Consider the following 22,791-nt stretch of genomic DNA (forward strand, 5'->3'; position numbering starts at 1 on the left):
ATAGTGTCTCTCTCCCCTTAACACATGTGACAGTGATAACCCCAGTAACTGCCCTGGTGGCTCAAGTGGGTGCCCTTGCAGAAGCTCCATAACTCAGCAGAGCCTTAAATACCTAGGAATGTGTAATGCAATGCAGCTAGTATATGGTCTCCCACTAACAGAAGGTTTCCAAAGACTTTCAGTATCATTTGTATTGAAGCTTTAATAAATAACAATGAGAAATATATGTTGGTGCACAAATGGAGAAGGATATGTAGGGTGGCACAAATGGATTATCAATGTGATATTATAGTGATCACCATTAAAAATTCAACATTTACTATACAGTGGTTGACATAATGGATTTTCTTCTCCACCAGTATGCTTCTTTTACTGAATCCCTGCATATAATCAAGATTTCTTTCTCTCCTTTGTTCTTCTTGCAGAAGTTATGTGTTTAAATTGGGGGATTTTTATCTACCTCAGATCCTTTTACAGAAACACATTAATGTTTTCAAAGAGTTGCTTTTTTGTTTTGTTATCTGCCCTTCTGTCAACTGCTCGTCCCACTCCCCTCCATTCCCATGTCATTTTTTGTCTCAGACACACAGCAGACAATATATGGCTCAGAAAGGCAGATCTCTCATTATTTCCACATCAGGGAGGAGGAGGTGGTGTCTTTTCGCACCCAGAGATAACTAACCCATAAAAGCAGAAAGTAGAAAGTAAACTCAAGCAGGTTGTCAAATCTAGAAGGACTTGAACACATGAAAGCTAGGACCACAAATAATTTTTGACTCTCAGACTCAAAAAGTCAAAAATCTGACAAAACATATCTACCCATGCCTAGTTTTATAAACAATTATGAGTAGTTGGCATCAATTAATTTTGCATCACAATATACTTCTGAGATAAGTATTATCTCCATTTTATGGATAAGGGAATTGAGGCACAGAAAAATTAAGTGATTTGCCCAAGATCTGGGATGAAGTCTGTGGCACAACCAGGCCTTTGACTTCTGAGTCCTCTACCTTAGCTGCAACATACACCTCCGTCTCTTTAAAAACAGTCTCCAGTTGGTCTGCCTTCTGAGAGAGTTTATATATTGCATGGGATGACATTAGCAAAAAAAACAATAATATAGTGCATTGTGGATAAGGGATAATGGATTCATTATAATTCTGGTAGTATTCTATCATGTCTTAGCAAATTCATGCAGGAAATGCTATTGCAGATGTAAGTCAAAAGGACAACTTGTATGGTGACTGGTTCTCCTTGGAAAAGTAGCTCTAGGTTCATTTTGTGTTCAATAAGCTTGTTGCCTGAAACGTTAGATATGATGCGATGATTACGTGCTTGACCCCTCCAGGCTGCTTACTGAGATATAAAATGATCTTTGTGTGTTATGCATTCATGTACTTGTTCTTTTGCAAGGTCCAAAGACAACTAAAAACTGAATTTTTGTGTATCAATTTGCTCTCATGGGATCCTCCTTCCTGAGCCTTTAAGGGTTATTTCCCCCAGTAATGCAACCCCATTAGAGGGATTTTATTATCTAATATAAATGACTTAAATAGCTCCAGCTGTATTTTATTAATCTTAAACTCTAATCTTCCTTGCTCGTGAGTTTCAATCACCTAGAGTTGCCCAACTCCACTGGCATTTGCTTACATCTATTTTCCTCAGAGATTTTGTTTGTGTGCCTAGAGCTCCACCCACTCCCCCTGCCCTATGACAAGGTTCCAGTATGGCTGCCCAATGTTTCCCATGCTAATTTACTTGTACATATAGTGCCAATATTCCTTGATCATTTAAATCCTGGTGCAAAAGCTGGCAAATTAAATGCTTCGGGAGACAGTTGTACTAAACAATAATATTTAATAGAAAAAGTATCAAAATCATATGTAAGCCTTTAGTCACAGTTTGCCCTTTTGCATTAGAGAATCGATCCCCAAATAATTTAATGAAAACATGAACCATCATTCTGGAACTTGGATCCATCTTTTACAGAACATAATATGTAACACTGTTAGTAGATCATGTGTAAATGAAGAGAAACAATGCATTTGCACTTCATTGATTATGTCATTCAAAGATAGTTCTCTAATTCCATGGCTTCTTAGCATTCAGGAACCTGATCTCTCTGCTTTGAAACAGAATTGCAATGAAGAGATGTGAACAAGCAGAACATCCACAAGCTTCAAACCCAATTCTGCTACCCTAACTCCATTTGTGCAGTACCTTACTCAACAAATATTCCTATTGGCAGAAGGGTGGCAGAACCAGTTCCATAATGAGAAGAGCATGAAATATGAAGATCCCCAAATTCGTAGTGTTTTTAAGATCACAATGTGACCCCAAATTTAGCAGATCAGTCTTATTCCTAACTGTAGTGTTAATTAAGATAAATCCTACATGCTTGAAGGAGAAAATGACAATCCATGCTAATCTGTCAAAAAATTATTTTAGTTAATGATTACATATAAAACTAGGCTGGGTGGACATCCACCATAGATACCAAGTGGAAAAACTTTATTTGAAAGCTCTCACATTCAGAACAAGAGGGCTACAAACAAACAAGGAATCTATTGATTTCCTCATTGTTGTTCTACTGAATGCCCTTGCCTGAAATCTGAACTACAAGAGAATCTCATTAATTCATACAAATGACTGAGACTCCCATTGTGAAGCACTGAATAAAATAAAACAATAAATAATAAAAAATAATAATGGAATGATAAAACAATAAAAATAAACATCACAATAAATATCTGATAACTAACAACGGTTTCATTTCAATAATACTTCATAATTGTATGTGGAATTGGTGGAAACCCCTATATGTAAGGTTGCTTAGAACTTCACAATACAAACACCCATTTCAATTGCTTATAACTTGGATCTGAAATTTTAATTGCTTCCTTTTTTTTTTTTTTTGAGTTTAAGCAGAAACAGTTCAGCCATTTTCAAGAACAACATTCAGGAAAAATGGGTTCTTAAGCCAATGTTAAAAAAAAGTACAGTTTTTGTGAAGATCTCTCGCTAAACTCTGTGCTTTGGAGCATAAGCTGTAAATTTGGTAGAGGGATAATCCTGAGATCAGAGAAGTGCCTTTTGCAGTTCACATGAATATCCATCCTGATTTGGCCAATTTGAGTCACTGAAAGACACTATAAGTGAGCTGTAGCTCACGAAAGCTTATGCTCAAATAAATTGGTTAGTCTCTAAGGTGCCACAAGTACTCCTTTTCTTTTTGCGAATACAGACTAACACGGCTGCTACTCTGAAACCACTATTTACAGATGCTTAGTGGATTGAAAGCTCATCCACTTAGTCATATTGCCTTTCAGGATGAACATGACAAATCTAGGTTATTTGGCTGAGCTGTAGCCATTAGATCACACTCCCATCCATGGACAGGAATAGAACCTGAAAATCCTGATTCCCGCTTTCTACTGCTGTATAGCAAATACTTGTGCAAACAACTGGTAAAGTGTATCAGGGCCATCTCTACTGGCTGGTCCACACACACTGTAACAGCCTACTGATGCTACCAGCTTCTCCTTTATCTCAAGTGATAATGGTCTATGCTGTGGATCTAATGTTCCTCGTTTCCAACCTTGCCGGATGACCCATATGGTGGAAAAATATGGTTCCACATGACAGAATTTGTCTTTTTATTTTACTGAGAGCTTAGGAAATTACATACAAAAATAAATAATTTAAAAGAACATATAGGGCTTGTCTACACCAGCAGTTCTCGAACTATGGGGTGGGCCTCCCAAGGGAGGCAAGAACTATGTGCTTTTTTGCTGTTATTTTTTTTTTAAGAGTTCCGGCTGTCAGCCGCAGAGGGCTGAGACCAGTACAGAAGGGCTGTGCATACCTGGGAGGTGGGGGGATGGGATAAAGAGGACAGTTGGAGCCCTGCCACCCCAGGGCTGACAGCTGGAGCCCCGCTGCCCCAGACTCTGGCTCTTCCTCCCTCTCCCCACCAGTTTGGGCCCTCCTTTCTCCCTCAAATTGCTCACCGGAAGAGGGCAGTGGGGCTCCAGCTGTCAGACCCAGAGTGGAAGCAGCAGTACTTGGGGGATAGGGGAAACACGGGGGAGGGGAGGCATGATCAAATAAGTTTGAGAACCACGGGTCTACGTGAACAATTACTTTGCAGCAAGATGGAGTGTGAATCTACCCTGCGCTAACCTTCTGCAAACTAACTGTCCATGTGGACCCTGCTGATGCACATTAGCGGTTTATCAGTGTGCTTTGATCTAGTCCTTATTGAAACAGGACTAGATCAAAGTGCATTAACAAACTATTAATGCATGTCAGCAGAGACCATGTGGACAGTTAGTTGGTGGCAGGCTAGTGCAGGGTAGATTCATACCCCTGCTTGCTGCAAATTAACTGTTCAAATACAAAAGCTCTAAGGTTCCAAGATAAAGCTCTCAGAAGTTAGGAATTGCCAGAATTAAGGTTGCCTTTGCAACCTTACTTCAGTTCCCAATCCCTTGTGCATTATGATACCGTCTTTAATTATATGGTCACATGCTATTTGTTTTAAGGGAAACCAACCTCTTTCAGTACACAAAATGAACAGTGAATGAGGCAGTGTTGCAAGAAGAGAAAGAATGTTCTCTTGTGTTTATAGCCATGGACTGGGACCCTGAAGAGAAAGGGGGATGAATCAGAATTTCCCAGGCAACCCTAACTGTGGCATTGCTTAACTTTCGTGTGTTTGACTTTGCAAGCTTAATGTTCTTTTAACTGAGTCTTTCATAGGCAATATAGTATGGTATATTTTGTAAAAACTATGTTGTACTAAGATAAGAACTTCGTACATGACTACCTGTAATTAAGGGTCAGATTGTAGACCCCTTACTCACGCTGCTAAGCATTGACTTCTTTGAGTAATCCCTTTGACTTCAATGGGACTATATGCATGATAAGTGATCAGTAGGAGGAGTATAGGCCTCAAAATCTGGCCCTTAAATCTTTACTGAGAACTCGGACAGGACCAATTTTCATTTAAATTTTAATGGATATTTATGAAATGTGCGGATTAGCAAAATTTTACTGTATCCACATCTAGTCTGACAAAATTATGGCCTCAGTGAGACTTACAAACTGATGAACAGTGAAAGGATTGTTTTTCAACTAATTGTCAAAATTCCTCATTGTGATAAAGTAGTACAAGATAGCCATTCAACAGGACAACAAGATGACAAAAGAATGACAATTTTTTCAGAACAGGACAGGTGGCCTGAATTAAAACCATAATTAAAATGTAAAAAGCTATGAAATAATATCTTTACAGAGTTTAGTCTACTGTATCTTCCTAGCCATATGTCAACAAGTGAACGTGATAAAAGCTCTCACATTAATTATAGTGACTATTTCCCTAATGAAGTGCAAAAATGTTTGCATAATCTGATTCAGTTTGTTGAATTAGTTTACAGTTTATCACTCTAAAAATACACTTTGTTGCTTAAGTTTACAATATATTATCTTATTTCCAACAGGTAAACAGCTCAATATACAGTAGTAATCAACTGAAAGCACTTTTCAGATTAAGAATCATGAAATTACCAATAGCCTAATACTGTGTTAATAAGTACCTATTTTAGAAAGAAATATGTCACTGTTACTTACTGTCTACCATCAGTATCTTCTCTATTTCTAAAAGCTGTACATGCCTAAACTAAGAAACTGGCAAATCAGATTACAGTAACCTTCATCCTTCCTTACTCCATTCCCATACTGGCAATTCTCATACTCACACATTGTATTAGATGGAAATTCTAGGTCCTGGTCTTGCACAAATTTACTCTCAAGTTTACCTTTTTGCACACAGTACTCCAATTCAACTCAGCTGTTCACTTGCATAAAGTTAAACATTTTAATAAGCATTTGCAAGATCCGGTCTTTACATTGTAAGAGACTATGTCTTTTTATGTCCTCTATAACATGACTAGTATGCTTTTGGGTGGGATAATAATAATAAATAATAAATAATAATAATAATAATAACACTTTATTAGGTAGAACTGATAAAGTGCGGTTAGATGCCAAGAAAATATAATTTAAACGTGAAGATATTAACATGTAATTATTCCATGATTGGTTTAACTGGCTTTGAATACCAAGTTGCGACTTTAGAAAGAACACTGCCATACCTTAGCAACAGCTATAATCTGTTTACTCCATATTTGGCCTCCATAGTCAGGAAACCCATGTAAACACTTCCAACCCCAGGGAAGAGGGGTGGAAATGATGTCACAGCATTCATCAGGCTTTGTAAAGAGAGTGGAAGTTGGAACACATTTTTACTGACTCAGGCCCAAAGTAAGAAGTAGTAATGAGAGAGATCACCCTTATAGTGCCAGGTTATCATTCAAAGATGAGTAAAAGAGAAAAAAGGAAAATAACAAAGTAAGACAGGAAGCAACTTAAATCACAGAGTGTATTGCAAGCCCATTATAATGTCTTTACGCTGGAAATGAAGGATTTTGGCATCAGATGGGGCATAAGTAATAACCAGAGGAAAAACCCTCATAAAACAAATTTGCTGAAGAAATAAGATAAAAACTGTGATTAAGTTAATGTAATAAAATTAAGTGTGTAAAGTGCTTTGAAATTATGGGATGAGAGAAGCCGTGTAACTGAAAAGTAGTATTTTTCTCTCTCCATAAATATGCCATATATTTCTGATTTCTGAAAGCACTTTACATCTGCATTTTATCTCTATAAACAGGAGAAAAGTGCAGTCTCTGAGGGTATGTCAACACTACGAAATTAGGTCGAATTTATAGAAGCCGTTTTTTTAGAAATCGGTTTTATATATTCGAGTGTGTGTGTCCCCACAGAAAATGCTCTAAGTGCACTAAGTGAATTAACTCGGCGGAGCACTTCCACAGTACCGAGGCTAGAGTCGACTTCCGGAGTGTTCCACTGTGGGTAGCTATCCCACAGTTCCCACAGTCTCCGCTGCCCATTGGAATTCTGGGTTGAGATCCCAATGCCTGATGGGGCTAAAACATTGTCACGGGTGGTTCTGGGTACATATTGTCAGGCCCCCATTCCCTCCCTCCCTCCATGAAAGCAAGGGCAGACAATCGTTTCACGCCTTTTTTCCTGAGTTACCTGTGCAGACGCCATACCACGGCAAGCATGGAGCCCGCTCAGGTAACCGTCACCGTATGTCTCCTGGGTGCTGGCAGACGCGGTACTGCATTGCTACACAGTAGCAGCAACCCATTGCCTTGTGGCAGCAGACGGTGCAATAGGACTGGTAGCCGTCATCGACATGTCCGAGGTGCTCCTAGCCACATCGGCCAGGAGCGCCTGGGCAGACATCGGCACAAGGACTAAATTTGGAGTGACTTGATCAAGTCATTCTCTTTAGTCCTGCAGTCAGTCCTATTGAACCATCTTATGGTGAGCAGGCAGGCGATATGGATTGCTAGCAGTCGTATTGTACCATCTTCTGCCAGGCAGGCAAGAGATGAGGATGGCTAGCAATCGTATTGTACCATCTTCTGCCGAGCAGCCCTGAGATGTGGATGGCATGCAGTCCTTCTGCACCATCTGCTGCCAGCCAAAGATGTAAAAGATAGATGGAGTGTATGAACACAAGAAATAGACCAGATTTGTTTTGTACTCATTTGCTTCCCCCCCCTCCCCTATCTAGGGGACTCATTCCTCTAGGTCACACTGCAGTCACTCACAGGGAAGGTGCAGCGAGGTAAATCTAGCCATGTATCAATCAGAGGCCAGACTAACCTCCTTGTTCCAATAACAATAACTTAGGTGCACCATTTCTTATTGGAACCCTCCGTGAAGTCCTGCCTGAAATACTCCTTGATGTAAAGCCACCCCCTTTGTTGATTTTAGCTCCCCGAAGCCAACCCTGTAAGCCGTGTCATCAGTCGCCCCTCCCTCCGTCAGAGCAACGGCAGACAATCATTCCGCGCCTTTTTTCTGAGCGGACGCCATACCAAGGCAAGCATGGAGGCCGCTCAGCTCACTTTGGCAATTAGGAGCACATTAAACACCACACGCATTATCCAGCAGTATATGCAGCACCAGAACCTGGCAGAGCGATACCGGGCGAGGAGGCGACGTCAGCGCGGTCACGTGAGTGATCAGGACATGGACACAGATTTCTCTGAAAGCATGGGCCCGGCCAATGCATGCATCATGGTGCTAATGGGGCAGGTTCATGCTATGGAACGCCGATTCTGGGCTCGGGAAACAAGCAAAGACTGGTGGGACCGCACAGTGTTGCAGGTCTGGGACGATTCCCAAGTGGCTGCGAAACTTTCGCATGCATAAGGGCACTTTCATGGAACTTTGTGACTTGCTTTCCCCTGCCCTGAAGCGCATGAATACCAAGATGAGAGCAGCCCTCACAGTTGAGAAGCGAGTGGCGATAGCCCTGTGGAAGCTTGCAACGCCAGACAACTACCGGTCAGTTGGGAATCAATTTGGAGTGGGCAAATCTACTGTGGGGGCTGCTGTGATGCAAGTAGCCCACGCAATCAAAGATCTGCTGATATCAAGGGTAGTGACCCTGGAAAATGTGCAGGTCATAGTAGATGGCTTTGCTGCAATGGGATTCCCTAACTGTGGTGGGGCCATAGACGGAACCCATATCTCTATCTTGGCACAGGAGCACCAAGCCGGCGACTACATAAACCGCAAGGGGTACTTTTCAATAGTGCTGCAAGCTCTGGTGGATCACAAGGGACATGTCACCAACATCAACTTGGGATGGCCGGGAAAGGTACATGACACTCGCATCTTCAGGAACTCTGGTCTGTTTCAAAAGCTGCAGGAAGGGACTTTATTCCCAGACCAGAAAATAACTGTTGGGGATGTAGAAATGCCTATAGTTATCCTTGGGGACCCAGCCTACCCCTTAATGCCATGGCTCATGAAGCCGTAAACAGGCAGCCTGGACAGTAGTCAGGAGCTGTTCAACTACAGGCTGAGCAAGTGCAGAATGGTGGTAGAATGTGCATTTGGACATTTAAAGGCACGCTGGTGCAGTTTACTGACTCGCTTAGACCTCAGCGAAACCAATATTCCCACTGTTATTACTGCTTGCTGTGTGCTCCACAATATCTGTGAGAGTAAGGGGGAGACGTTTATGGCGGGGTGGAAGGTCGAGGCAAATCGCCTGGCTGCTGGTTACGCGCAGCCAGACACCAGGGCAGTTAGAAGAGCACAGGAGGGCGCGGTACGCATCAGAGAAGCTTTGAAAACCAGTTTCATGACTGGCCAGGCTACGGTGTGAAAGTTCTCTTTGTTTCTCCTTGATGAAACCCCCCGCCCCTTGGTTCACTCTACTTCCCTGTAAGCTAACCACCCTTCCCTCCTCCCTTCGATCACCGCTTGCAGAGGCAATAAAGTCATTGTTGCTTCACATTCATGCATTCTTTATTCATTCATCACACAAATAGGGGGATGACTACCAAGGTAGCCCAGGAGGGGTGGTGGAGGAGGGAAGGAAAATGCCACACAGCACTTTAAACACAACACTTTAAAAGTTTACAACTTTAAAATTTATTGAATGCCAGCCTTCTTTTTTTGGGGCAATCCTCTGTGGTGGAGTGGCTGGTTGGCCGGTGGCCCCCCCACCGCGTTCTTGGGCGTCTGGGTGTGGAGGCTATGGAACTTGGGGAGGAGGGCGGTTGGTTACACAGGGGCTGTAGTGGCAGTCTGTGCTCCAGCTGCCTTTGCTGCAGCTCAACCATACACTGGAGCATACTGGTTTGATCCTCCAGCAGCCTCAGCATTGAATCCTGCCTCCTCTCATCACACTGCCGCCACATTTGAGCTTCAGCCCTGTCTTCAGCCTGCCACTTACTCTCTTCAGCCCGCCACCTCTCCTCCCAGTCATTTTGTGCTTTCCTGCACTCTGACATTATTTGCCTCCATGCATTTGTCTGTGCTCTGTCAGTGTGGGAGGACAGCATGAGCTCAGAGAACATTTCATCACGAGTGCGTTTTTTTTTTCTTTCTAATCTTCACTAGCCTCTGGGAAGGAGAAGATCCTGTCATCATTGAAACACATGCAGCTGGTGGAGAAAAAAAAAGGGACAGCGGTATTTAAAAAGACACATTTTATGAAACAGTGGCTACAGTCTTTCAGGGTAAACCTTGCTGTTAACATTACATACATAGCACATGTGCTTTCGTTACAAGGTCGCATTTTGCCTCCCCCCACCGCGTGGCCACCCCCTCAACCCTCCCCCCTCCCCATGGCTAACAGCGGGGAACATTTCTGTTCAGCCACAGGCAAACAGACCAGCAGGAACTCTTTTCTTCAGGGCTCCTCTGAGTATCCCCTGAAGAAAAGCACCCTATTTCAACCAGGTGACCAGGAATGATATCTCACTCTCCTGAAGATAACACAGAGAGATAAAGAACGGATGTTGTTTGAATGCCAGCAAACATACACTGCAATGCTTTGTTGTACAATGATTCCTGAGTACGTGTTACTGGCCTGGAGTGGTAAAGTGTCCTACCATGAAGGACGCAATAAGGCTGCCCTCCCCAGAAACCTTTTGCAAAGGCTTTGGGAGTACATCCAGGAGAGCTGCAAATGCCAGGGCAAATTAATCCTTTCACATGCTTGCTTTTAAACCATATATAGTATTTTAAAAGGTACACTCACCGGAGGTCCCTTCTCCGCCTGCCGGGTCCAGGAGGCAGCCTTGGGTGGGTTCGGGGGGTACTGGCTCCAGGTCCAGGGTGAGAAACAGTTCCTGGCTGTCGGGAAAACCGGTTTCTCTGCTTGCTTGCTGTGAGCTATCTACAACCTCATCATCATCATCATCATCTTCTTCGTCCCCAAAACCTGCTTCCGTGTTGCCTCCATCTCCATTGAAGGAGTCAAACAACACGACTGGGGTAGTGGTGGCTGAACCCCCTAAAATGGCATGCAGCTCATCATAGAAGCAGCATGTTTGGGGCTCTGACCCAGAGCGGCCGTTCGCACTCTGGTTTTCTGGTAGGCTTGCCTCAGCTCCTTAAGTTTCACGCGGCACTGCTTCGGGTCCCTGTTATGGCCTCTGTCCTTCATGCCCTGGGAGATTTTGACAAAGGTTTTGGCATTTTGAAAACTGGAACGGAGTTCTGATAGCACGGATTCCTCTCCCCATACAGCGATCAGATCCCGTACCTCCTGTTCAGTCCATGCTGGAGCTCTTTTGCGATTCTGGGACTCCATCATGGTCACCTCTGCTGATGAGCTCTGCATGGTCACCTGCAGCTTGCCACGCTGGCCAAACAGGAAATGAGATTCAAAAGTTCGCAGTTCTTTTTCTGTCTATCTGGCCAGTGCATCTGAGTTGAGAGTGCTGTCCAGAGTGGTCACAATGGAGCACTCTGGGATAGCTCCCGGAGGCCAATACCGTCGAATTGTGTCCACAGTACCCCAAATTCGACCCGGCAAGGCCAATTTAAGCACTAATCCACTTGTCGGGGTGGAGTAAGGAAATCGATTTTAAGAGCCCTTTAAGTCGAAATAAAGGGCTTCATCGTGTGGACGGGTGCAGGTTTACATTGATTTAATGCTGCTAAATTCGACCTAAAGTCCTAGTGTAGACCAGGGCTAAGAGAGGTAAGAGGAGCACTTGAAGTATCACTGCTTCAGTACCACACATTTCAAATTAAAGACGTTGCTCAGTGGGCCGAGTAGAAGACTCAATTAGGGCGCTTTACCAAATGCTGTCTGTGCCTGCAATACTCTGCTGTTTAAAAGTATTGATTAAAAAATACTTAATTGACGACATGAAAAGTGACAGCAATTGGTTTTCAAATTTCTGGGGAAGTGGAATAATGGAGAGTTCATATTATGCAGGCTCCTATTACCCCCCACCCCCTGTCCCGACTTTTCACATTTGCTGTCTGGTCACCCTAGCGACTGGGGAGACAGAAGCCGGAGAAATGTTGATCTTTTTCGTTATTAAAAATTATGGCAGTTCATGAAGGTCACCTATTAAACAATTTGATCATTCCTGACCACTTCTCTCCTCTTGCATAGTAGCAAGAAATTTCTACTGCTCTTGTCTGATGAGCCAAATTGCAAGAGTTGTATGTTTCATCTATCTAGGTGCTTATCATTGACTTCAGTTGACGTCCAACAGAAGTGAGGTGTCCAAAAGGACACCAAGCTTCAAAACTGAGCTAACAATTATAGAGTAGAGATGGGTGAGACAATATCTTTTAATGGACCACTGTCTCTCTCTCATATCCTGGGATCAACACAGCTACAACACTGCAAATAATTTGAGAGCAGTCTGTTCTTGAGGAGGCATCTCTTAGAAGCCCTTTTCTCTTCCCACCCACATCACCACAGTCTGGCCTGGATTCAGCTTCAATAAGGTGTTTAGCCCAAGCACTGAAAAATGTGGAATACAGTGCTGTTTTCATTTGAGAGAATGAATATCTTGATCTAGGAATAGTCCATGAAATACTGCTAGCTTAAACCTGCCTCACCAGCTTCCCAGTCCCTCAGTTTTGCCTCACCAGTTCCCGCACTTCCTTGTCCTGCTCCTTTTCTTAATATTTATACTCATACCTTGTTTGCTGACGGTGCACACTTATCACCATCAATGTGCTCAGCACTGTGTAAAAGCACACAACAAAACACAATCCCTCCATCAGGAAGGTTATTATCAGAAAAAAAGGAAATAAATGGCATTTAAACCCAAACACACCAGTCAACTATGGGCTAAAGACACTTTTCTTTGGTTTGTTTTACATACTGTGGTTAGTGTGTGGGGGGATGTCTCTTCCTTTTTCCCTCCTTTCTTCCATCAATTATGGGAACAAGAAACAGGTACATTGCCCACCTGCAAATGGTTTTAGGTATTTAATCCACTTCAGGGAATTTGGCATGGCTCTTTCTTTCCCCCCCAGAGAGACCTCAATGTTCACTATTCTGTGAGATTGAATAGTTTTAACCATCTGTTCTTGAGAAGTGTTTAAAGATAGTGGTGCACATCTTGCTCAGAAATACATGGCATCTAATAGTAAAGCCTATAGATTATGAAAATTATTATTGGTATAATTATTCATTAAAATGAGAGTATGATAGAACTACACAGCTTGATTGGGTTTGTTTCAAAAAAGGTTCTTTTTATATGGTTTACTTTTGATGCATTTGTTGTGATTGGATTTGTTTTATTTGTCTGTGTATCTTCCTGGGTGCTGTGGTTAGTGAAACCTTTAAAATAAACAAATCAGTCTATTCACCCTCTCATAGTTCTGTAGGCCCACCCTCATTTCTGATCTGAAACACCCATACATTTGCAGCTGTTGTCCTTTCCTGATATGTTAATGTGAAAGTACAACCTATAAAGTAGTTTAGCTTCTAAAAATGTCCTTGCATTCATGGTAGTGCCAACTCTTATTCTTCACAAGAGGGTAGCTGTCTATAATAATGAACTTTGCAATAGATTAGCAATGGTGAACTTTTTTGAATAGTTAATAGTACTTTTCTTCATTTCCTCTTTGTTTTCCACATTCTGTTTCCTCTTCATTACTATGACTCTGTCACTGGGAGCCAAACTTACTGCCCTACCAATGGCCTTGTTTCCCATGACACTGAATTATCTGTGGGAATGCATCATGTCACAGGTGTGTTGACTGACTTTTCAATAGCCCCCTCCAGCTAAGAATAATAGGCAAGAGGGTGAAGTAAGGGTGGGTTCATAGTGAGAACAGAGTGAGAGAGAGTTTGGGTTCTAATAACAAGAAGAAAAGAGGAGGTGCCGGAACCCTTTAGAAAAGGGAAATGATTTTGAGGAGGAAATGATCCGAAGGGGCAGCCACCTGCTGTCAAAAGTGGTCAAACATGTAATCCACTTCTACTTCCTAGCCTTTCTTCTCCCCTGTGGTATGAGGCATGTTGTAGTGGAAATGATTGTGTGCCATAGTTCAACCATTTTATCGTCACACTGTATAATTAGAACTTCTGTTATTGATATAAAACTCTACAAATGTTACCATAAAACAAGCAAACAAACCTAAAGATAGGCAGTCTATTTTTACTTACAAAAAAATTGGAGGGACACCAGCAGGGTTAGCTCATATTAAATATACAGCTGTAAGTCCTCTCAATTGTATGTCAGTTTGTATTTAATACAATGCTGGTATCACAAGTACCCCATACGTTTTTTATTAAAAAAAAGTTGACCTTGGAACTTTCTCATCCAGTTTCCCTTTAGATAGTTTTTTTCCCATCTATGAATTAATGTGTTTGATACTGCCTGAACCTCCTTTATAATAGCCTAACCAGCCTCCTTCTACAGTCTTCCTCCCTTTGCACTTCCACTACTCCTGGAATGTGTCTCTGTGTGGTAAACCCTTATTGTCTTCTTACAATCTTCTATTGAAACTCACTGACTGGAGGGCTTATCAATGTTGACCTCCCCACACTTGAGGTGTTAAAATTAATTAAACACTAACCACAGTATGTCACTGACTTAAAATAACAAGTTTTGGGGGAAAAATAATAATGGAAGTGGAGGGAGTAAATGGAGGGATTTCTGAAAACTATATTTTAAAAACAATCCTTAGCTAAGCATATCATTGGAATGAAGCCATAAGTCCAACAAAGTTGGCATTGCATCACACCATATAGTATAATGCAAGATGACAGAGGTAAATATCCATGATGCATCACAGCAACATACCCACTTATGAAATTTGAGGCAAAGCAAGTTCAGCGCACCATATCTCCCTGTGTGAAAGCTGTATCAGCCCATAGCTCTATTATAAGCCCCCAAGTGATTTTTTTCCACATAATACCCCTCAATAGACTGGCATCTAATTACATTAAAATAACTATGCACTACCCTTAAACAGCCTGTTGCCTTGCTTAGATTTTTACTTACTCTCTACTTTTAAAATTTAATAAATATTTATTGTGTCCCTAACTTATTTCAAATCTCTCTTGGCATCACACAAGCAGCTGGCTCCAAAGCGGACATGATTTTTGTCAGTAGAACTTCTGTAAAAAGAGAGCAACCAACTTTCTCCTTAAGCAAGGGAGTATCAAACTGCTGGTCCTCAGGTAACGAAGTATTTTTTTCCCTAACAAGTTGCAAGGAATTGGGCCAGTAAAGGAAGAACAGGTCTCCAAACAATAGATATATGACTCCTAGTTCCAGCTCCCAACCTGAGATTGTGAATTGGATTGCCATGACAAAGTGGGATTTTTCTGTAATATTTTTATGAATCCAATGTGAGCCTCAGTTTCCACTATATTTTGCATGGCTACCCAGTGAAGAAAAAGGACTAAGTTTGTGCTCAGGGCAGGCTAAGAAACCTAGGTGTGTGTGTATGGCCTGGTTATCTGAGCCTGAAGGGATTACTAAAAAGGACTGGCAGAGGCTGACCCCATATCAATGGAAAATCTGAGAAAACAATGAAACACCCAATCACCAAGACATTGACACCTAGCAACCAGAGGGGGATGAATTTCCCCAACTCTCAGCAGGGAGGTTGAGCAAAGACCCCAGCACAGGAACAAAGGACTGGAGAGGAGTGAGGTAGAGGATAAGCATTGGGTTCTGGAGGAAGCTAGGGGCTCTCTCACCTGGGAACTGACTAAGGAGGTGAGACTGGGAAAGACAGACAGAACCTGAAAATGGAGTTTTACTAAAGTTTGGCTGGGGCTCTGGGCTAACCAGAATGGCCTTTGTGTTAACCTGCATTTCTCTATGCTAGCCTAAGGATTTCCTATGCTGTGTTCCACTTGACTAATAGATCCTACTATTTTGAAAACTCTGCCTGAGTGTCACTTCAAATACTAGGTTAGGTCCACTAATTCTTGAAGAGTGTACAGGTCTCTACCAGGAGTCTGTCTCAGTTGGACTTGCCAAACAGAGCTCACGGTATGAGGCATGAGTGCTCAAGACCTATGTGTTCGGTCTCAGGAGGCAGTGAAGCTGAGTGGCCTTCCCTAAAGGAAGAGTGAGACGCCTTGGGGTTTGGTACATTGAAGAGGGTCCTCCAAGAGACTGTTCCAAAACTGGGGATGTAACACAAATCCTATTAATAAGTGACAACTGCCCATGACAACTCAATCTTTCAGATCAGAACAGTCACACCTGTTTCCCTTGCAGTAACCATCAAGCAAAGCTGACATACCCAATAAGGTTTCCCATCCAAATATCAACATTCAAATATCTTATCAGTCAAGTAGAAGCCAAAAAGGCTGGGTTCTTAAACTTTTTTTGTAATATGAACTACATCTTAATAGAAAGATTGTCTCATAATCCAACTCCCCTCCAAAATGAAATTGTGCAAAACCCCTCCCACTTCTATCCGGGACCGTCTTACATTCCTGTGGCAACTAAACCAATTGCTTACACGGATAAATAATTTTAGCTAAAACTGCATTACCTTTTCTTCCTATAATGTGACTGTGATTTGCTAAGTGGAAACAAGGGGAATTAGCATCAGCGGGCCATAGACCACAGTTTGAGAACTGCAGCAATAGGGAAGACAGTGAAAGATAAGGAAAAGCTGTCCACCCATACATGCAAAATAAAGTTACATGTAGAGAATTTTAGTACAGACAGCAGCAAATGGATAGATACAAGGCCTAACACTGGGTATATATTATGGGAAGGGAACTTAAGGAAGGTGGAGAATCAGCTAAAGGAAGAGACCCTACCTACTCTGCACTCCAGGAGTGGCTTGATTTTGTTTTGTTTTGTTTATTTTTAGAAAAATGCTTAATCTTCTTACATATTCTTATGAAAACTCCAAACCTTTAAACATCCTAACCAAGAAATGTGTGAGAAAACATTCATAATATGAGTTTTCAGTGCATGTAAAATGGAGCATTTTCATTATCAGCACTAACAACTTTAATTACAATTACTGTAATTCCCTCTTGGCAGACCTCTCCCTGGGGCTGCTCTGTCACTTGCAGCTGATTCAGAATATAGCAGTGCAACTGCTCACTCATTTGAGCTATTGTGATCATATTTTATGCCCGCTCTGCTATATTTATGTTAGCTGTCTTTAAAATGGTGGATTGACTTTCACTTGGTAGTGCTGGCTCTTAAAGTTCTTAGCTTGGCTGCCTCAGTCTATGTGCAAGACCTGCCCCTTGAGCATGCTACTGACAGTATTTGTGCTCATATTCCACCTGCTGTTTAAGGATCTCACCATCTCACTCCACATTTATGAAGCAACCTAAACTGTTCCCATATTCTAAAGATGTCCTATGAATCACCACTGTTCTCCCTATACTTATTGCCTTCCCTTCCAAACCATTTCCCTTTTTTTTATTATTTATCTGGACGCCTCATTTGATTTATGTGTTGGTATTTTAAGAAGCTGGTATTCTATATTATATTATATTATATTATATTATATTTATGATTAAATTATTTTCCTGCATACTTTTGGGAGGGCGTGTGATAAATATAAAGGAAAGGGTAACCACCTTTCTGTATACAGAACTATAAAATCCCTCCTGGCCAGAGGGAAAACCCTTTTACCTGTAAAGGGTTAAGAAGCTAAGATAACCTCCCTGGCACCTGACCAAAATGACCAATGAGGAGACAAGTTACTTTGAAAGCTGGAGGGGCGTGGGGGGGGCGGGACAAAGGGTCCGTCTGTCTGTGTGATGCTTTTGCCCAGAACAGAAAAGGAATGGAGTCTTAGAACTTAGTAAGTAATCTAGCTAGATATGTGTTAGATTTCTGTTTTGTTTAAAGGGCTGGTAAATAAGTTGTGCTGAATGGGATGTATATTCCTGTTTTTGTGTCTTTTTGTAACTTAAGGTTTTGCCTAGAGGGAATCTCTATGTTTTGAATCTAATTACCCTGTAACGTATTTACCATCCTGATTTTACAGAGGTGATTCTTTTACTTTTTCTTCAATTAAAATTCTTCTTTTAAGAACCTAATTGCTTTTTCATTGTTCTTAAGATCCAAGGGTTTGGGTCTGTGTTCACCTAATCAAATTGGGTGAAGATTTTTATCAAGCCTTCTCCAGGAAAGGGACTGTAGGGCTTGGGGAGATATTTTGGGGGGGAAGACGTCTCTAAGTGGTCTCTTTCCCTGTTCTTTGTTTAACACACTTGGTGGTGGCAGCATAAGGTCCAAGGACAAAAGGTAAAAGTTTGTACCTTGGGGAAGTTTTAACCTAAGCTGGTAAGAACAAGCTTAGGGGGTCTTTCATGCAGGTCCCCACATCTGTACCCTAGAGTTCAGAGTGGGGAAGGAACCTTGACAGGCGGCAAGAGAGGAACTGGGAACTATATAAATAATTCTTATTATTATAGTTAATTCATAAATTATTGCTTGAAAGAATGAAGCCACAAAGACCAAAAACTGTGACACCAACAACTGGGATTTTCTCTTATCTATCACCCAGAAAATCTTCAATAAAAGAAAATAAAAAATGATCATGTTGCCTTATTTCTTATTATCATTATCATTACTTCTCTTATCACCCTCTTCTCCACTTTTCCTTCTGTGTATTTTTCTCCAACTTCTTTCACATCACCTACTTTGAACAAGTCTTTCTCCTCTGATTGCTTTCCCTTGATGTTCTTCTTTCTCTCTCACTCCATCCCTGACAAATTTCTCTTTCCCTCTCCCCTTTCTGATCATTCCCTCTCCAAAATCATTTCCTTTTCCTGAAGGGTACCATGGCCTTCTCTTTTTTTTCTTCATGCTCGAATTCCCTCCCACTCTGTTCTCTCTGTGAATCCACCATACTTCCTCTTCACTAGTTTTCCTCTCTCCTACTATGCCTTCCGCTTCTCTAAACCTGATTCTCCATTTCTCCCTAGCCCTGCCCCGCGAGAGTACTTTCCTTTATCCCACAAGATGTTGTCAGTCCTGCCTACTCAACATACTCCTGCCTCACCCATTACATCCTTGCTACCAATGGCATCTTGCCCTCACCCTTTCTTGTCTTCTCCCCAAATGTCCTCCTACCATCTGTCTCCCTTCTCTCTCTCCCTCCCTCCCAGTTATTAGCCTTGCGAAGATCCCTTATTCTCCTCAAGGCTGCTTTGTGATCCCACTGCCTTCTCCTCGTAGATCTGTCTATAGCAATGTGTCTCTTGCTGAAGAGAAAGTCAGTGCTAAAGATGAAGATGAGGAAGTAAGTGGGTACCTGGGGAAGGAGTGGGGGGATTCAGATCAGCCTTGCAGAGGATAAAGGGGCTCCTGCCAGCCTGAAAAGTAAGGAGATGGCATGAGGGTGAGGGCCGAGGTTCCATAGCAACTCTTCCACTAGGATCTTCCATCTACATGGATTAGGTCTTCTATGTACAGTAGTAGGCCCCTCCTATTGATTTCAATGGGACTATCCTAGGAACATCCTATCTCCACAAGGAAGCAGAATCTGACCCACAGTGTTTATCTTTTCACCTTAAAAAAGATGATGGCAGTTTAATTAAGTGACAAAATGTTGCCTAAGTGGACATTAATCAAAAGGAAGGCAGACATTCTTCCCATTGAAATATACCATGGGCATGATTTGAGTGTGAGAAATCATAAGGAATGTTTGTGCAACAAGTAGTTACTCCAACTAATAAACTCAATTCTCTGGGGCAGGCACATTACTGATGATACCAACTATTGTGCAAATGGTCAGATAAAGAGGCAAAAAAGAGCAGTGACAAGGATCACTAATCTATTCAAAATACAAGGACTGAGGGAATTATTGTTTGCCAAGTGGCGGATGAAAACAATAAGGTAAGAAATGCTATGCTTCAAAGGACTATTTTTTTAAATTAAAAAAAGAGAAAACACTATAAAGGGTCACTGTCTACTCAAGTGTTTGTACTGTAAAATGTTGTGCTGCTACCTTTCTAGTAGACAATACGTTGACATGACAATAAGATACTCCATATTGCAGCATAAGTTATGTGATATTACAGTGTTGATTTTGTATTTTTTCCTTTTTTATTGTTTGTGATTATTAAACAAATGAATGTAAATCAACTAGCCATAAGATTTCAAGTGTTAATGCATTATTAACAGTCCTACCTGTTGGCGGGATGATTCCAGGAGACATTAGACCTGGGACAGAGTGTGGCATGATATGAGAATTCTCTGGGGAGGTGACACTTTGAGTCCTCTTAGGAGGCCTTCCAGGTCTAGAACTGAAACAAACAAACAAATTTTTTTTTACAATTAAGCTGTTGTCTTACACATCATTTCAAAGTTGTTTCAAGTGGTAACATGGACTGTAAATAAATTTGTTTCAAGGACGGTTGCTTTTGCAGTTAGATGTAATAGACTTCCATCACTAATTAGATTACATGCTGAATTCATTTTCCTCATTGAAGATCAGCCGCTCTTGATGCATAATTCATAGCCTGCACCTCGTTACCTGCTTCTTCATATTAATATCTATACACAGTTTGAATTGCCTCGTTTGCATATGCTAAAGTTCTGCATGCAGCCTTCAGCACGAAAATTATGCACTAACTTGTAATAATTATTACAGTCAGCTTGCTATTGATTTATGAGACTTTTAAAAACCAAATATGTGTAGTACTTGTAATGAATGATATTTTAAGGTTCTTCAGGAAATTAAAAGGCAATGGCTGCCTAAGGAAATGTTCTGCTTGTTTGATTTAATACTACAGTTAGCTGGGAGGTGGAATGAAAGAGTGATTCAGACCTATAGCACATTTTTCGATGATATGTTTTATTACTTCGCACTGCTAGCCTGATATCTAGATGATAAATGACAATACATATCTAATGTGTGAAAAGGTCTTGCAATTTCTTTATTTTTTGTCATTTAAAAGATAAGTCAAGTTATCATTTAACCCTTATTCTATTTAAAGTGAAAATCACACTAAGTCACCTTACTTTAAATGTACTACATCAGAAAGGGCTCAGAATTATTTGTAGGACACTGTTGAGCAACTGTCATCATAGCAGCATACATATGCCCAGTGTGAATAAATAAAGGGCTTCAAGTTTAAGCATTCCTTGTCCTTTGCTCATATAAATGACTTTCCACCTCCAGTAACCTACAAATTAAACATGGACTACAATGAAAATATTTACTACCTACCCACATATGAATATATATGCAACACATGCGTCAACAAAGTGTGCATATGCCCATGTATAGACCAAACCATTATGCTATTGTACGTTCCTGTAGCTACCTACTTGGGGGTTATTTAGGGATGACTTCACAGAGCCAGGCAATCTATTTTTTTTTTTTTTGACATTGAAGTCTTATTCTTGGATATGCCCAATATAAGGGTGTCTCGTTTATTTCTGAAGGGGGGGAAGATGGTGACAATCAGCTGCTCAGCCCCTGCAGTCCTAGCATAGGCCAAAATACCATTGACTGTATTGGGATTGTTATCTATGCTGGGACTGCAGCAGGAAGCAGATAATAAAACATCTACTTTTCCTGTGACCATCAGATCATCCCTGGGTTTAGAAACACCCAATTTTTTTTTTTAACTTCGACAACCCATTTCTAATAAACTAATGACAATCAAAGTGCAGGACATTTCCTTGGAGTTTAATGACTCAGGGCCTTGGGCCATTAACCTTAACTGGTCATTAATTCCTAAGTTACTGTCCTGAATTGAGGTCATTATTAATATTATAAACCAGGGATTTTTTTCTTTTTTTAAAGATAAACAAAAATTCTTATTTCCTCCTCTAATTGAAAAAGATCCACATGAGAACCAGATTGTTTTACAGTGATATCACAAAGAGGCATCACATCAGAAAATCAAAAATCCTCACTTTCTTTGGAATGTTCTATATGAGTGATAATAAAATAAACATGCCATGAAAACACCTGAAACTGATAAAAATCACACACAAAAACCATCTGACTTCAATGGAGCGTTTCTAAAATATTCCCCACAAAAAAAGCCCACTGTGTTAGCAGACTTTAATGGCTCAATTTAAATACCAGTGGCGACCCTCTCTTCTCAACTCACAGTGGTGAGCCTGGGTATTGCAGGAGTCTGACATCAACATACAAGCCATAGCCTATGTGTTGCTTTACCAGACCATAATAGAGCACATTATGTATGGAGTGTTAGCAGAGGTCTTCAGGCTCATTAAAATGTAAGTGATCACACCTGCAAAGACTCATTTTCTGGAGGTAGTGCTTACTGACAAAAGTAGCCCCAGCGAAGTCAGCAGGCTTGATCGTGCCACAGGCTGCAAGGCCTATGCAAGTGACTCAGGGGAAGTAAGAGCCTTATAACCCCATGTAAGCTACCCAGACCTTGGGGCTGGGCACACTGGGGAAGCAGTGCTCTGCCCTTATGATTCCTTCCATATGCTGCTCCTGGAGCAGCACTTGAACATGCTGCACCCTAGAGAGGGGGTTTCCACAAAGTCATAAACTAGCCCAACAGGGTAACTTTCTGGAGTGTTTGCTGGGTGAAGACCTAAGTTTCCAATTCAAAACCCAAAGGGTGATGTTATTTAAATGCCAGTTCGGTGGGCTAGTTCTCTTTTTTTTCGATGACATTTTTTTCCATGTAGAAACAACCATCTTGCACTTTTTTATCTATTTAAGAAATAGTTGCTAATTATGAAAATTCAGGTAAATAAATTTCAGACTCCTAAAATAATAAGTCTGGAAGACCTAATTTAGAGTCACTGCAGACTGTCTAGTACCCAATTAAAATGAGTACACCACTGATTGGATAAAGGAAGCATACACTGATTTCCCTAATGACGGATTATGTAATAGCAATTGTTTTAAGTTATTATTACATTACACACTTGTTTCACTAACAAATTTCTAAACTACAATAATCCT

The 22,791-nt window shown here is 41.2% G+C and overlaps 1 protein-coding gene across 7 annotated transcripts in view; it reads right to left on the minus strand.

The window, feature by feature from the left end:
- The window catches only part of DACH1 (dachshund family transcription factor 1), a 457,159-nt gene that overhangs the window by 262,031 nt on the left and 172,337 nt on the right, over window positions 1-22,791 (minus strand). For all 7 annotated transcript variants that reach the window (XM_074961884.1, XM_074961866.1, XM_074961859.1 and 4 more), the window contains exon 2: window positions 20,019-20,134. In XM_074961884.1, the coding sequence (XP_074817985.1) occupies window positions 20,019-20,134 (116 nt within the window). The remainder of the gene's footprint in view (window positions 1-20,018; window positions 20,135-22,791) is intronic.

The sequence above is a fragment of the Natator depressus genome, chromosome 1, assembly GCF_965152275.1.
Source record: "Natator depressus isolate rNatDep1 chromosome 1, rNatDep2.hap1, whole genome shotgun sequence".
NCBI lineage: Eukaryota > Metazoa > Chordata > Testudines > Cheloniidae > Natator > Natator depressus.